We start from the raw sequence: 17,617 nt of genomic DNA on the forward strand, positions 1-17,617 counted from the left end.
ATCTGAACTCTAACTTATCTTTCCAACATACTTCCCTTTCTACATTCACTCTTTGGTCTTTCTTGCTGTTCCTCACATGGCATTCTATCTTCAGTCTCTATGACATAGACATAGGCATTCCTCCATACCACCACCACCATCACTACCATTCCCCAGCTTGGAATTCACTCTCTTCCTCAATTCTTTCTCTTAGAACACCTCTACTCTTTCAAAGCTTAACTCAACAGGCGGACTTCAGAAAAACCTGGAAAGATTTACATGAACTGATGCTGAGTGAAGTGAGCAGAACCCCTCACTGTCATAAGAACAGTGTCATAGGAACTGCAACATTGTGCAATAACCAACTTTGACAGACTTAGCTCTTCTCAGAAATACAATGATCTAAGACAATTCCAAAACTCATGGTGGAAAATGCTACCCACGTTCAGAGAAAGAACTAAGGAGTCTGAATGCAGATCCAAGCATACTATTTTCTCCTTTTTTTTTCCTTTCTCATAGTTTTTCCCTTTTGTTCTGATTCTTCTTTCACAACATGACTAATGTGGAAATGTTTAATACGATTGTACATGTATAGCCTGTAACAGATTGTTTACCTTCTTGGGGAAGCAACAGGGGAGGGAGAGAGGGAGAAAAAAAAAACATGGAACACAAAGCGAATGCTGAAAACTATCTTTACATGTAATTGGAAAAAAAAATTCTATTAAGTGGGGAAAAAAAGAAAAAATAATAAATGAAAAAACAAAAACAACAACAAAACAAAGCTCAGCTCAGCCACCTTGATGAGGCCTTTTCTGATCCCCACAGTTTAAAAATGTGACTCCATCAAAATCCTACTCTACTGCCTCAGAAGAGCATGGTGGTGATTCTGACTTCTCAAAGATCATATTAACAGAGGAAAAGCTCTGACAAGTTCTAGCAGGTTGGAAAGGCATGGCTGAATGAGGGACTGAATATCTGCTGACTAATGATCATTCTAACTAAGTTCAGAGAGGCTTATCACCAGATATCCTACAGGTCAATGATTTTATTTTCTTTTTTTGGACATAGCACCTCTCCAAGACCACCTACTAAATCACAGAGAGGATATCATCTCTCAATAGAAGGTATATCCAAACTGATGACATGATTATGGGAACTTAAAGGAAATGAAGTGCAATTCCAATCAAATGCGGGAACTTTTCACATTCTTCTCACCATAAAGAGTTAAAAAAAAATCCAAAGACTTGTTTTCTGTAGCCTTTCCTTTTACAGAATCTGGGCAGGTTAGCACAAAAAAAAAAAAAGCAAGATGGGACTGATGAGAAAATGGTTACAGATACAATTATTGAGTAGAAATGCACCCTCCTAACTCTAAATAGGTATTTTTCCACATAAACCACACACAATCAGGATCAATCCAGTCACATCATAGCCATTCCTTTGATGATAACAGAAACTAGATGAGTGTGTATAGATATCACCATTCCTACAAACCCACTATCAATCTCACGTCCAACCAATAGAAGACCAGTCATTTAGGAAATCTCAGAAACAACACTTTGAAATAAATAATTTCTTAAGAGAAAGATTTAAGTATTCATAAAGCATTTATCATTTTATGTCTTTATAATCCCTTTATTCTAGGCATCTGCAGGAACATTATTTTCTGTATAAACAAATTCATTAAGTTAACTTATTCACGAATGGAAATAGCTGGTATCACATAGCATTTTGAAAAACAAAATTGCCACTGCTCTAATTCAATGCTTAGAAGCAAACTACGAATGACAATTCAACATGAGTACTAACATAACCCAAACCCCCTATTACCTTCATCACCACATATTCAATTTACATAATTATTCTGCTATGCTTTTCAGAATTCACATTTAGTTGTACGCATTCTGGTATCCCTACTTTGGGGGTGTTATTTCCTTCCTAGATGTAATAACACAGTAGCAAAACCAAGATGCAACAGATTCAATTCATCTGACCAGTAGAAACATCATTCAACAGATGAATGGTTTAGTTTGTTGATTCGCTTAATATCGTCATTCAATTACCATGGTACTGGATAGTTCTTCCCATCTGCAGCATTGCTAAAGACAAGCATGTCTCCCAGGAATTATTCTCTACCAACATACTTTCCTCATTAAGTCAGCAGGTGTTTTTCAAAGTTTAAAGCCACCAGAGCCAACTCAGGTAAGTGTGTACTGGAAAAAGAAAACAAAAAAAAAGACAAACGAAAAAACCATACTCCCATGCCCATACTGGATTTACAAAGGTAAATCCTACTGGGCCACAGTGGCTCATTTCACTTAACACTGAAAAAGCCTGGGGGCGGTTAGGTGGTACAGTGGATAGAGCACTGGCCCTAGAGTCAGGAAGACCTGAGTTCAAATCCAACCTCAGACACTTGATACTTACTAGCTGTGTGACCCTGGGCAAGTCTCTTAACCCCATTGCCTAGCAAAAAAAAAAAAAGCCTGGAGGCCTCCTGATTGGTTATTTTACTCAGTTACTTATTCATTTTTTAGGGCAAAAGAAAACCTACTACCACTTGTTAGAATCACTGACTATGAGACAAGGAAAGCCATTATAATCCATCAGAAAAGTATCAATACTATCTAGCAGGAACCAAATATGTCCTCTTCTTCCTGACACATTATTCCTCAACAATCCAACACTAAACACAAACTAGACTTTCAATGATTAGTAGCCCTCAACATTTAATTTTCACATTGGTAGAAAATGCCAGTAACTTTTCTCTGAATTTACAGTGGATTTCATGCCTTCTGGATGGGAAAAAAGATGTTACATACTTGGCAAAAATTCCTAAATATTAGGTCTGTTATCAATTGGATCAAGGGATTGTGGAGTGTCTCCTCAGTGACTGAAACTTGATTCCAAAACAGCCCTGGCAAACCCAGCTTATTTTCTATGGTAACCATTAATATCTGCCACTAAACTGTTCTTCGGATTATATAGCATAGACAAGGACAGAAAGTTACTATAATGGTCACTTCTTAAAACAAAGGAGATGAAATAGGCAAAAAGCAGGAGTATTGAATAGCTTCAGAGGAATTGATGAAATATGCAGGGATTTATTGCCCTGACTAGTTTAATACTTGTAGGTTATCTTGACAGAAGTCTCAGCTATTTGGTAATGCATTTTGTAAATATCAGATAGATAGGTCAGTGAATAGATAGACCTGTGATTTCACTGGCATAGAGAACTCCCAGGTAAGGAAACTCTTACCACACAAGACAGGCTACAATCTTCCCTGGAACTTAGTCTTAGAAAGTTACCTATAGCAGGTGTCAAACTCTCACTCCAGAAACCAAATTAAAATGTAATTGGGAAATGTTTAACAAAACAAATAAAAATACAATACAACACAGACAATGTTAATTTGTGGTTTTCTAAGTCACTAATGCAGCTAGCTGGGATAGATTTCTATTTGAATTTGACACCAATGGCCTAGAGCACTGAAAAGTTAAGTGACTTGCCCAGAGCCAGACAGTCAATATGTGTCAGAAGTGGCTCTTAAAGCCTGGTCTTTCTGGCTCTGAAGCCAGTTCTTTCTCTACTATGCAGTGCTGCTTCTCAAATGATGTGTGACTGTTCTAAAACTCTGAAAATTTTAATGTCACAGAATGTAGATACAAATATTGGATTTGGCTTCTTGAAAAAAAATAAGATTTCTGCAAGTAATTATCAATAAAATTGTGTCACTAATCAAAAATATTTTATAACAGCTTATTGTGTTTAGAATAAAATTTCAAAGGCACAAAATGAAGAGGCTGCATTATAGTTCTAAAGAAAACCAACACATTGAGCCCATAGCTAAATGCAAATATTATGATGCAATTCATTCATTTTGGCAAAATGGAAGTTTGCCATGAGCAATTTAAAAAAAAATTTGTTTAGTTTTAATTTAAGTTTATTTTAAACTGTAACAGTGGAGGAGCTACCTTTACTGATGAGATGCATTCAAGTGTCAAAACCCTTTCCATAATTGTACACTTGAGGCTTGCTTTTTTGCTGAGAAACATTTCAGAGATTTCACATAATTATTTGGTCATGCTTTATAAGTAGTCAATTTATCCCATTTACCAAGAATTGTTAGACAGGGGACTCATTTTGTCTATTTGTTTATCTGTACCTAAACTCCCAGGCAATCCAGAAATGAAAGCCTTTGGGGGGGAGAGGGGTAGAAGAGGACACGCAAAGCTGATTTGTTAATACCATCTTTTTAAAGTGGTGTTTGCAAATGGATCTAGATTAACAAAGACTGGCCATATTTCCATCTGGAAGCTATATTTTCTAACATTAGCCACATCCTGAAAAATAGATTCAGATGTTTGGAACGGGTTCAGAACAGTTGTAAGAAATGTTCGATACAAATGAAAAAATTAGTCTTCAATGTCTTTTCCTCTCAACTTTCCTTATTGAGTGAATATTTATAAACAAAAATTTAAGGTGGGACATGAGCTAGTGGTCTTTAGAACTTTCAATGCATGCTATTCTTGAGCACATATAGTATAGATAACCACTCTTTGATTTCTCCCTCATCGCCCACTAGGATTTCAACTTTGCCCCTGAAAGGCTTACTCTGCCAAGTGGAGATAATTAATTCTCCTGTTCCAACTACTAGGAAACAGGACTGAAAGGCTTAGTGAAATGTAGTGACCTTTCTTCTTCAGTTTTCCTCCTTCCCACTACAAACTTGCATGATTGCCGAAAATAAGGTTTCTGGTCTCTTGACTACGAAAAAAAAAATAATGCTACTAACCTGATTGCATTTTTTTTTAAATAGCATACACATTCCCTGCTACAACTACTCAGGAGCTAAACAAAAAGTTTAGCCTTGAAATACAAAGAGGTTTCTAGTCTTTAAAATGGTCCAAATCAACATTTTTGATTCATGGGATTCTCCTAAGCACATATTAGCACCAAAAGAATTAAGCATCACAAACTATTATTACTGACAATAAAACCAAGGATAACTCACATTTGAGGCTTGAGAAGTGCTTTCTTCCCACAAGCCTGTGAAGTAGGTAGTTTTAAGCTACTATCATCCATGTAAGTATTCTCATTTTAAGAATACGAGAGGTAGGATTAAAAGGTATCAAAATACATCATTCTTCCACTTAACATACTCTGATTTTTAAAGTGACATTGTTTTTGTTTATTCCATTAATGTATCACTGATCCACAGTGATTTTTGCCCCTTTCAACTTACCTTGTCTTTTTGTTAGACTTGGGTTTTGGTGTGGTATTTTTTGCTTTCTTTTCCTTTGGCTCTTTGGGGATCTTAGGGGTTTTCGGGGTCTTGGGTTCCTTAGGCTCCTTTTTCTCCTTGGGTTCCTTAGACTCCTTCGGATCTCTTTTTGCCTTCGGTTTTTTCTTTTTCTTTTTCTCTTCCTGGGACCCATCTACTGAGTTCCTGGCTAGCTCCTGGCTGTCATTACCACCAGGGAAGTCATCTTGACCAAAACTTTTACTGGGATCCTCTGCAACAATGTGATTGTTTTTCTTTTTCTTCTTCTTTTGTTGCGGCTGTTGCTCCACAGATGGCAGATAATCATCACTCTTCACTAGTTGGGCCTTCGGTCCGCTAACCTGAGTCATCTCTGGCACCGGTTTCTCTAGAAAGGGTTCCGATGGAGAATGCTAAAGGAGATAAACAGGAATAGAAATTAGTTTATGATAACCTTGAAAGGTGATAAAGACTAGAAGGAACTAAAACAAATGGGTAATGTTTCCGAATCAATTATATATTCAAGCTAGCCTGTACTATATTAATGTTCCATCAAAAATAATTTTGGATCTAATATTTCTCCCATTTAAAAATTCTGTCTTCCAAGATTATAACATAATAATACTTTGTTTAATTGAGAAAACAGAGGGGAAATTAACAACCATATAGTAAAATTAAGTAATTAATATGAGAAAGAAAATTCATTTGATTACAGATAATTCTGTATGCCTAAAAACAAAATTACTGTGCAGTCATTAAAAACAGATGTCAAAAAAATAAAGATGCTATTTTATACTGACATTTAACCATGCTTAACTTGTATAGGGCTTTATAAGAAATGATGACATTTTTGCTTATCCTTAAATTTCACCAAAAATAATAAATTCACAGAGGGGCTCATTAATTTCATAAAGTCAGGGATCTCAAAATAAGGATTTGTCATTTACTTACCTCTACCCCACCCCATTAAAGAGTTTATAATACAATAATGCAATATTCGGATCACTTGAAACACTGGATCCCAACAACAAACAATTCTTACCATAGTACAGATCATTCTTCTGACAACTCTTAATTAATCATCCCTAAAATACTATACCTACACTTAACAACAATGGGCTAAAGTTCAAGTATTGATTTTTTGTGTGTTGTTGCTGTTGTTTTGAGTCACATTGAATTCTTTCTTCTTTCTCATCACTTAACTTATGAAAACTTAACCAAGAGAGAACCAAACCCAACAGAGGATTCTTATGAGATGCAGAAATCATTTTTTGTCTTTTTCATAATATCATAGGACCTCAGATTTAGAGTTACAAAAATCACCTCAACCAACCCTCTCATTTTACAGATGAGGCCCAGTGAGGCTGAGTGACTTGGTCTGATCCTCAATATGAACCCAGTTCCTCCTACTTCTAATCTCAATTTTAACACTTTCCCTAAACACTTAAAAATAAAGGAAAAGTTGTCAGTAGATACCAGGTTTACTGGCTTATTTACAAAAAGGTTAGTGATTTTAATTAGGCAGGCCAAATTTGAAAACAGAGAATCACTAAAATTAGAACTTCAAAAGGTGGTGCCTCAAAAAGCTTGCTTTTGGTTAAGATTTCACTATTACAAATACAACTGACAGTGGAAAAAGTAATAACCTGGGTGGGACTAAGGAGAATCAGTTTCTAATTGCCACCTATGCCACCATAACCTCTTGGTTTCTCTGTTTCCAAACCTGTAAAATATGTTCCTTTAGATTCCCCAAATCCTAAGATTAAGGTTTTCAATTCATAAATCTTCCTTGTTCAGGCTGTAGTGGTAGCTAAAAGATACTGCATTGAATAATGGGAAATAAGAAGGAAAAGAGAACCCCCAAAATGACAGAGAATGGAAAGATATAAGATTTGGCTCATATTATGTGAGCTGATTTCTACTTTGGAGTTCTTTAGTTGAGGAATAGGGCCAAAATATACCTCATCATATTTCTCCTCAAACCCATCCATCCTCCAAAGTTCTCAATTTCTGTCAAGGGCACTATCAATTTCCCAGATACCCAGGTTTATAATATTGGAACCATCCTTCAAGCATCCCTCTCCCTCATCCCCTATACCCAAACAATCATCCAGTGCGTTGAGTCTGACATTTTCTCCTCCTCTCCACTTCATCCTTCACAATTTCCAAAAACAACCTTATAAAGGCAGAGATTTGACCAGGCCACTCCTCTAATCAAAAGCCTTCAGTGGCTACCAGTCATTGCTTCTAGGCTAAAATACAAATTCCTCAGCCTACCATTTAAGACTCTCCAGATTCTGGCTTCTATGTTTTTAGGGGTTTTTTTCTTCCACACAATTCTTGGCAAACTAGATACCTCCCAGCATTATCTATGCGTACAAAGTACTTTCTTTTTATCCCAGACTCTTAGAATCCTGTGTTGCTTCAAGAATCAGATCAGGTGCCATCTACCCTATGAAACCTTCTTTGATTCCCTCAGTTATTTAAGCTGATTCCTTCCTCAAATTAACATGTGCTCACTTATCTGTATACTAGCCCTATCCCTCAGCAAATAAAAGCTCCTTGAGAACCAGGATTATTTTTCCTGTATTCCCAACCGAGTGACTTACATACAGCAGGTAATTATTTACTATTTTTTTGGTTAAAACATTTTCTTTCTTAAAAAATCTGTAATCTTACTATTCCTAATTGCTAAAAAGATAAGTCTCAGTTACTGAAAAGTCAGAATTTTATTTTAAATATATTTATAGAAGTGCAGTGTATTACTTTAAGCTACCTAACTTATTTAATGACACAATTTTGCTAAGCCCTGTTCTAATGAACAGATAAGACTATTTTGTTATTAACACACCTCCTGATGCCTGTTACTAACATGCTTTAAAATACTGCTCTCTCTTAAGTAGATTGAACATTCTTATTTATGCTATTAATAGTGTTAAGATAAACTTCCACATAGCTACCAATGAAATGGTCAAGAATTCAGAATGGGGGGGGTGGAGAGAGCAGAGTACAACAATGTGTCTGAATTAGCATGAAGTCATACAGTTGGAAGGGTCCTTAAAGATCATTTAATCCAAAGTCCTCATTTTACTCATGAAGAAACTGAGGCTGACAGAGGCTAGGTGATTTACCCTAGGGTAAATAGAAGTGTTATCAAGGTTTGACTCCAAAAGACGGATATACAGTGTGTGTGTGTATACACACACACACACACACACACACACACGTTACCATTGAGGAAAATGAAGAAAAGTTACATTCCTGAAAATAGCAAAGAAGGAAGTTTATCAATAAATACTAATGAAAATCTAGAAGTGATTTATTTCCAGATATGTATACCTTTCATTAAGCTTTCATTAAATGAGATATGTAGGTTTTTATTTATAAATGAGAAAAGGGGAACATGCTATAGATTTAAACAAAAAAATCTAAAAATGATCTGTTTATTTCAACATACAAGGTAATTTATTTACTTTCAAATAAATAAATGAGGCTATAAAATAACATCTTGTTACCCAATTTAATCTTCCACAAAATAATGATTAAATACAAAATGTATATTAATCCTATTTGAGATGCAACAGAATTATGTTTTGGCACTATTTGAAATAAGGTGAAAAAGGTGCTCAGAAATATTACAGTGTTTACTAAACCTACATCTCCTTAAATCTTTTAGAGAAAAGCTGTTTTTGTAAACATTTAACAAAGAACAGATGGCCTGCTTTAATCATGTGAAAAAAAAAAAAACCTGGAGCTCACATTAATACCCCTACAACAGCTTACAAGGACTAGACACCTCCCTGACCAAAGGCATGGTACAGCCTTCCCCAATACTATTTAATTTTACAGTAGACATTTTCTCATCATTTCCCACTGCTTGACAGTTAATCAATGCCATTAACATTTGATATTATCACACAAGACATTCCTAAAATCTCTCATTTATTAAAAGAAACATGCATGATGCTTAGCACTAAGAGTATTTAAAAATAAGCTACACAAGGGCTTATAGCTCAATACTTTAAAAACCAATTCTAGCATTTCAACATATTTTAAAGAGTTTGAAAATTAGAGAGTGTCTAAGTTGTTAGGACTAAAAACATTGTGTCCAATATTCAAATTGCAAATGAAAACAAGTCAATGCATTTTAAAAAATTTTTAAAGGAAAATATGCTGGAAATACTATTTACATTCAAAATTCCTTGTTCATATCTTATTAAAATGGACAGAATAAACAACAAGGTCTGTTATGTAAAGTAGCAGAATGTTGAATTAATCCAATAAGAATGAATGTCAGTGGAAGTATAGAAAAGGAAGAAGGCAATCTTTCTGTTGCTTTAAGAGAGACTGAACTAACATAACCCAAAACTTAAGTCCTAATAACAGATGAGAATCACATCCCTGGGAGAGAAGCATCCTGAGACAATATTCAGCTCTCCAGTTCATCACAGTTAAAAAGAGAAAATTACGTGAAATGAGTCAACTTTTTATCTGATCTGAGGTCCAATCCCAGATCTAGCACTTAGTATTTATGACATCTTAGGCAAGTCACAACTCTCTGGGCCTAAGTTCCCTTTTCTGGAAAATTAAAGCACTAGACTAGACTATCCTTTGGCTCCCTTCTAGCACTAAAATTCTATCATTCTATCTAAAAGCCAGCATTAAGAGAAATTACATATATTTTTGCAGCTGCAGACATTAATTTTTAAGAAACTAAGTCAGGTGTGCTGTTCTTCCAGGTTTCAACAGCACTTTCAGGCTTAGTTAAACAGAAATCTCCTTTAATCATATTTTAACCTAATTATACTTCTAGAACCTCAATCTGTTAACCAGTGCTGGATAACATGACAGGTAATATCAAATTATCAGTTTCTAATGACTCATATGTTCCCCAATCTTTGCAAACTAATGCAATTCTGTTGAATATACTCTCCCATCTAGAATTAAAAATTTTAAACCACCTTTTATTTTACCACATAATACTAGGACATAAGCCATATGCACAAACCTGACTAGCACATGATTTTCAAAAAAGAAGGAAAGAGAAAAGGAAAAGGGAGCCACAAATAATAAAAGCAGGTTATTCACAATATACAAATGGATTGTGTCACAAAGTATCCCAACAATATCTTTCTGTAAAACAACAACATTGTATATGATGGTTAAGTCCCAGAGCCAATCCACCAAAACACCTGGTTAACCCATAATGTATCCAGAAGATATAGTCTAATAGTATTATAGAACCTGACTATAAAACATAAAAATATTTCTATGGTACATTATGTTTAGAGCTGGATTCCAGGAAATAAACTGTTACTCATTAGCAGGGGATTCCACCTGTGGCTAGAGGCTAAAGGTTTAAGCAGTAGATGGGGAGGATAATTGGGGGTGGGTGGGGGGGAGATAGTTGAAAGGGAGTTACAAGTGAGCTACTGGTGGAGAAAGTTAAGTATTAAGGGACCACAGGAATGGTGCTTCTTTCTTAGAACCTACAAGGATACAGATAACCTAAATTTGCTTCCAAATCTTGTCCTTACTTATCTTCATCAGGCCCTGGAGATGGTCATCAGCTTTCCTTTCCACTGCCTATTACCAGGTTATTTTAAAATAGGGCTTCTTCTTGCTCCTGCCTGGCTAACTTTAGAACAGACCTTACCTATCCCTGATTTAAACACACATGAGTTTAGAAGCTTCTAAGCCCTTTCCAAAGTGTTTTTTTCCCCATACACTAGAACTGCAAAGGAAGTATGAGTCCATTAATGCAAGACTTTCACACACTCAACACTTCACTCATCCACAATTCCAATTCCTTGCCTCCATGACTTTGCACAGGTTATCCTCCCACTCTACTGCCCAATCTGGAATGCATTCTCTCCTCATCTACACCTTCTGCAATCCTTAGCTCCCCTCCAAAGCTCAGCTAAAGTGCTCCTTCTTCAAGAGGTTAATTCTGATACCCCCCGTTTGTGCCCCCATCACTCTATACTATTTTGTACATATCCTGTGTTACTTATCATTTTGCATCCTCTCACAGACTATAAGCTCCTTGAGAACAGGGACTTACTTTTGCATTAGTATTCTCCAAACCCAGCACCCAACTAATAAGATTTTATTTGAACATTAATCTTTTCTATAATACACCAGACAAATGGTCATCTATCTAGCTTCTACATGAAGATTTTCAATGAATGAAAGAGGATTCACTATTTCAAGGCAATCAATTACACTTATAGAAACCTCTAATTCAAGAGTTCTTGAGCTTTTTTGTGTCATGTCTAGTGAAGACAGACTCACTTCTCAGAATATTTTTTAATGCATAAAATAAAATACATGGAATTGCAAAGAAAACCAATTATATTAATAATTCAGTTATCAAAAAAAAATTAAGTTAATGGACCCCATTAAGAACCTCAGCTGTATTTGTTAGAAAGTTTGTCTTTAAGCTTCATCTTGTTTCTGCAGCTTTCATGCATTGTTCCTACTTCTGCCCCATAGGACCTACCAAAAAGAATAGAAAAAAGATCACACACACACACACAACACACACACACACACACACACACACACACACACACACACACGTGTCTCCCGGTAGGTGCACAAAGTGCTGAAAGTATGATTCATCTGTACTTCAAAATAAAAGCATGCTGTGTTATCCTTAAGGCACTTAAAGTCAGAAGAGTTTGGAGGATGGGGATAGTGACATACAATAGGTCACTTTGGGTTCCTATCCAAAATCTACCTCTCTTCCTAACTTCTGTAAAAAAAATAACACCATCCTTCCAGACACTCCAATTTTCAACCACAGAATCATCTTCAACTCCCCACAAGCTCTCACCACCATATCTAATTCATTGCCAAGTCTCGTCAATTCTACCTCTGCAACATCTCTCACATTTGTCTCCTGTCTCTCCCCTCATATGGCCACCACCCTAGCTCAAATGTTCCTCACTTCTCAACTGGACTACTGCAATAGCCTTTTAGTTGGTCTCCCTGCCTCCAGTCCATGCACTCTACAACCTCTCTTCCCCAGAGCTGCCAAATTGGTAAATCCTATAGCACTAGTTTCATTACACCATTGCTCTGCTCAAGAAGCTTTGGTGGCTCCTCATTCCCTCTAAGATAAAATGCAGACTCCTCTGGCATTTAAATCCCTTCACAAAGAGAGGATGAAGAGGAAAAAAAAGCTGAAAGCAGTATAACTTAAATGACCAAGACTAGCTTCAAAGAAAAGATGAGAAATACACTTTCCTTCTTTCATTGGAGAGGTGGGGAGAAGAGGAATCTCCCAATGGCCATGGAACATAGTATATAATATTGTTTATGTTCATTGTATCCAGTTAAAGAGTAGACTAAATTTGCAGAACTGTTTTTTTTAAAATGGGAAATGGATCTCTGAGTAGGAGAGTTTAGGAGGGAATATTTTATGACATAGGAGGTATAAAAGTGGAAGATACAAAATTAATTGATTTTTTAAAAAATCAGAATCTTGCTCTAACCTATTTCTCTAGAATAATTTCAAGTGGTTTCTGCTCACACATTCTATATTCAAATCAAACTGTCTAACTGTTCCCTGAACACAATATTCTATCTGCTGCCTCTGTGCTCTGGCATCAGCTGCCTCCACTTCCCCCCACGCCCCCACTTATTTTCTGGTTTGAATGTCATGGTTTAATTAGAGTGCTACCCACCAATAAGAGTCCATTTCTGATTTTCTCCAATTTTTAGCGCTGAAACCCTCCTCAAAATTACTTTGTGTTAACCTTGTATATCATTTGTATTCACTTAACTGTGTACATGGTATTTTCCCCAATAACACAAAAGCCCCCTAAGGACAGGAACTGTTTAATTTTTGTCTCTCAATTTTGATTTCCTAGCACAGTACTTGGACATGACAGACACTTAGTAAAAGCTAAATTAATTGCTTAGATATTAGCAGAACTTTTGATAAAACCTCTTAAGCTACTCTTACGAAAAAAAGAAAAGAAATATGGGCTTAAAAAATAAGTCAAGTGAACTCTAAACTGATTGAATGACCAGATCCAAAGAGTAGTCATACTCTTGTATGATGTCAACTGGGAAGGAAATCCCTAATTAAGTACTCCAGGGCTCTACACTTGGCCCTATCAGTTTTAAAGGTAGAGATGGGGTTCATATCAAATTTGTAGTTACACAAAGCTGAGAGTGGCAGTTAACATGTTAAGATCTTGACAGATAAGACCACTGAAGAGAATCTAAGAAACACAAACTTTAAAAAGAATAAATGTAAAGTCTTAACTGGGGTTTAAAAAAAAATCAACCTCAAAAATATAAGCTAGAATAAGCATGCTTAGAGAGTTCCTCCAAAAAATATCTGGGAGTTTTGTGAATTATAAACTCAGTGAAGTAACAGTATAATATGGCAGTAAAAAAAAATGCTAATGCTATCTAAGGCTTTGTTAGAGCAGACATAATGCCCAGTACTAGCGAGGTAATACTTTCACTGTACTCTGCCCTGATAAGTCTAAATCTAGAGCAAATAGTCCTGGGTGTCACATTTTTGGAATTAATATAATAGGCTGAGTAATCAGAGGAGGGCAGCTATGATGGCAAAACAGCTTGTTAGAGAAGACAAACTGTCTATGAGTGTTTGAAGACCTGTCCTTTGGAAGAAGGATCAAATCTGATCTCACTGGGCAGAACCAAGAGATAGATATTGACAAGGTAAGGGAAAACTGACCAAAAGAGAGACCCATAAGTGCAATGGGTCCTTTGCTTCTCTTTGCGGGAGGTCTTCAACCAAAGACCAGATGATCAATTGTTGTCCATGCTATAGAGGTGATTCTCATTCATATGAAGTTGAAACTAAATGGTATTCAAAGTCTTGTCAATTTTGAAATTCTTTACTTCTGTGTTACCTGATGATTACACTTAAAGAACAAAAAGGCTATACTTCACTCCTTAGTAGCAAATTAATGTACTAATAGCAACCCTATATTCAGGCCAATAGCTGAAGACAAAACTGTTTAATCAAACTTGATAGTTTCCAGGAGTGGGCAACCTGTAGCCTTAAGGAAACATGTGGCCCTCTAGTTCCTGAAGTGCAGTCTTTTGACTGAATCCAAGCTTCAAAGAACAAATCCCCTTAATAAAAGGATTTGTTCTGTAAAACATGGACTCAGTCAAAAGACTGTACCCAGGGACCTAGAAGGCTACATGTGGCCTCAAGGCTGCAGTTTATCTTATTCCATCTGGGTGTAGGTTCTACTATACTGGAAAGGCTTTGAGTGGGGTCCCTGCTCTGTCTCTGTGGGCCATCTCACTTAATGACTGAGAAGCTCTTTACGAGGGGAATGAACATTAAGTGATAAGGTCTTTGGTCACAACAACCAATAAAACTAGAGAATCATAACATTCTTAGAGTGGGAAGAGACCTTAAAAGTAATTAAATCCAGGGGCAGCTGGGTGGCATAGTCAATACAGCATCAGTCCTGAGGTCAAGAAGACCTGAGTTCAAATCGGACCTCAGACACTTGACACCTGATAGCTGTGTGACCCTGGGCAAGTCATTTAACCCTGGCTATCTATCAAAAAAAAAAGTAACTGAATTCAACCCTCTAATTTTACAATACAGAAAATAAAAATGAGGGAGCAGAAATGATTTGGCCAAGAGTCACACAGCTTGTTAGTTGAAGAGATAAGACTAGAAATCAGATCTATAGACTTCCAATAGGGTGAGTGTTCTTCAATCTGTCTCACTGGCTCTACAAAAGTACAGTTTTGGCCCCTTAGTTGGTTAGTACATAATATTATATGTTAGCACATAATGCTATAGTTAGAGTAACTAGCTTCAAAAAGAAAAGAAAAGAAAAGAAAATTTAATTTATGATCAAATTATATCCAGCTTTCTTGCAAAACTTTTTATCAAAGTGGGGCCTGAAAGAGAAAGTGTTGCTAGGTTAGCATAACATCCCCATTTCTGAAAAATTTAAAAAGCACTCAAAGTATGTCCTACTATTTGTAAGCCAGTAACTTTGATGATCTTATGAGATGATTTGCAAAAACATGCCTATCTGAAGAAATGCGTGATTATCTCAAGTGTCTCCCTAACATAGAGATATTTAGAACCAATAAAAATTAATAAAATGTCAACATTGGGTAGAAAGGATCCCTATATTAAAACAATGCAACTAGAAAGTTGCCTCTGACTTGTGATAAGTGGAATAACATGAAGTCTATCAGGCAGTTCTTATGAGAAATTCTGGCTTTGACAACCTTGCTCCTAAGATCCCACATCTCAAGACAGATTTAATAGTCTTAACAGTTTTCAATGGATCTCTAGATTTAGGAGTGAGGCTTTTTTTCTTCCCAATATTTGAAGTCAGACTACTAATCTTTCAGTGAACAGATTTCAGCATATGAATGACATATAAGTCAGCATATTCATTGACTCCTGATTGTTAAGTGTTAGTGAATTTTTTTCTTATTCAAAGAGGATCTTAAAACTGAGAAATACTTAAAGATTACTGAATCCAACTCCTTCATTTTACATGAGCCTTTTTAAGCAGAGGAGGAACATAGAATGTTGTTCAGTTGTTTCACTTGTGTCCGACTCTTTATGACCCCATTTGGGGTTTTCTTGGAGAGATATTGGAATGGTTTTCCACTTCCTTCCCCAGCTCATTTTACAGATGAAGAAACTGAGGCTAACAAGGTTAAGTGACTTGCCAGAGGTCACACAGGTAGTAAGTGTCCGAGGCCAAATTTGAACTCATAAAGATGTCTTCCTCATCCCAAGCCCAGTGCTCTATCCGATGTACCACCTAGGTGCCCTAAGTAAGATATTTTTAAAGAACTTTTCACAGTGGCTGGCACACAGTAGGCACTTGATAAATGTTTGTCTCATTTCTCCCTTCCTAATGAATCATAACATATTCATAAGAACACAGATTTAGAAAGCATGAAATCAAAAACTAAGACTCAGAAAGATAAAGTGACTTGGCAAAGGTCACACATCTAGGAAGTTTTTTGAGGCAGGATTTGAACCCAAGGCTTTCTGACTCCAGCTCCAGGACTCTATCCAATACACAACAGGAACTGATGCCTTTATATAACACTAATCAATCACTAAGCTTTTGCATCAAAGAAAATGCAGATCTTGAGGAAAACTGGCTCATCATAAATAAAATGTTATGGGTAATTTTCATATCAAAAGTACTTACGTATTCAATTCAATGCAAAAAAAATTTTTTTTTACTAAATTGTACTGTACAAAGTACAAGGCATTAGATTCAAGTACATACCCAAGCTTTGAGTGATTTTTTTTAAGTACAAGAAAAAAAAGTAATTTTTTTTCAAAATACAAAAATATAACCAAAAATAAAGTTAAATGGTACAAATTCATTTGGGGGAGGGTTGAATTTACTGTACATCAGAAGCAGTCATTTAAGATTTAAAGATGATTGTGTTCCTATGACTCCCTCCAGCTGGAATTGCTCATGAAACAGAAGATCTTAAAGCAATTAAGTATTTTATAAACACTGTTAAGGGGTCAAAAAGAGGGAGGTTCATTCACTGACTAATAACGCAGTAATAAACAAACAGCAATGTTATGCAACTGAGAAAATTATTATAATTGAATCTACACAGCTGGGCAAGAATAGAAGGCTACTTATGTATATTAGATCACAAATGCTTTGTGTGGGTAGATTTTAATAGACTTTAAGAACTGTTGGATTATAACAAGTTGCATTTAAAATGTTTTTAAAGTCATAGTTTTGTTTCTATCTGAATATGATCCAACAATCACATAGGTAATAGTACAGAAAGTAAGAAACCAAACAGCCCTAGCAATTACTTGCTAATCTATTTTTACCATAGAGAAAGATGTGCACAGAATGGTTAAGCAGTTACACTTTCTTGAGATGTCCTCATTATACATCTCTTCTAGAGACATTTTACCTTGTTTGTTCACAGCAATATGAATAATTAATGAGTGTGACACACTAGTGTATTGAGAGGGGGAAAAACAGGAGAACAAAGTAGCTTTCAACATTTGAACATTTAACCTTCACTCTGCTCTTGGAGTTTCCTTTATACTTTGATATGTTTCCCCTTTTCAATTGTTGCAGTTGCTTTTCTTTCTTTCCTCTGTGCCATCCAGACCAGATGATAGGGATGGGATCCACCAATTGCCCTAATTTACACTTACAGAACTACATGTTAAACAGGGATAAATGAATGGCTCTTCAAGTTTTCTGAGATTCTTTATAATCACAGTATTAAAATCAAAGGACTAGTTTCCGAGTGTTCAAGGAAGATCTTGAAAAAAGATTAAATCTAATAGGAACCACCACCACTCTTCAATTCACTATGGTAAAAGTGCTAACCAAAAG

At 36.0% G+C, this 17,617-nt stretch overlaps 1 protein-coding gene across 4 annotated transcripts in view; it reads right to left on the reverse strand.

Annotated features, from left to right (window-relative positions):
* The window catches only part of CHD7 (chromodomain helicase DNA binding protein 7), a 245,671-nt gene that overhangs the window by 100,906 nt on the left and 127,148 nt on the right, over window positions 1-17,617 (reverse strand). For all 4 annotated transcript variants that reach the window (XM_021005910.2, XM_021005912.2, XM_021005911.2 and 1 more), the window contains exon 3: window positions 5,226-5,656. In XM_021005910.2, coding sequence (XP_020861569.1) covers window positions 5,226-5,656 — 431 coding nt within the window. The remainder of the gene's footprint in view (window positions 1-5,225; window positions 5,657-17,617) is intronic.

The sequence above is a fragment of the Phascolarctos cinereus genome, unplaced genomic scaffold, assembly GCF_003287225.1.
Source record: "Phascolarctos cinereus isolate Bilbo 61053 unplaced genomic scaffold, phaCin_HiC Scaffold_4;HRSCAF=312, whole genome shotgun sequence".
In the NCBI taxonomy this organism is placed as follows: Eukaryota; Metazoa; Chordata; class Mammalia; order Diprotodontia; family Phascolarctidae; genus Phascolarctos; species Phascolarctos cinereus.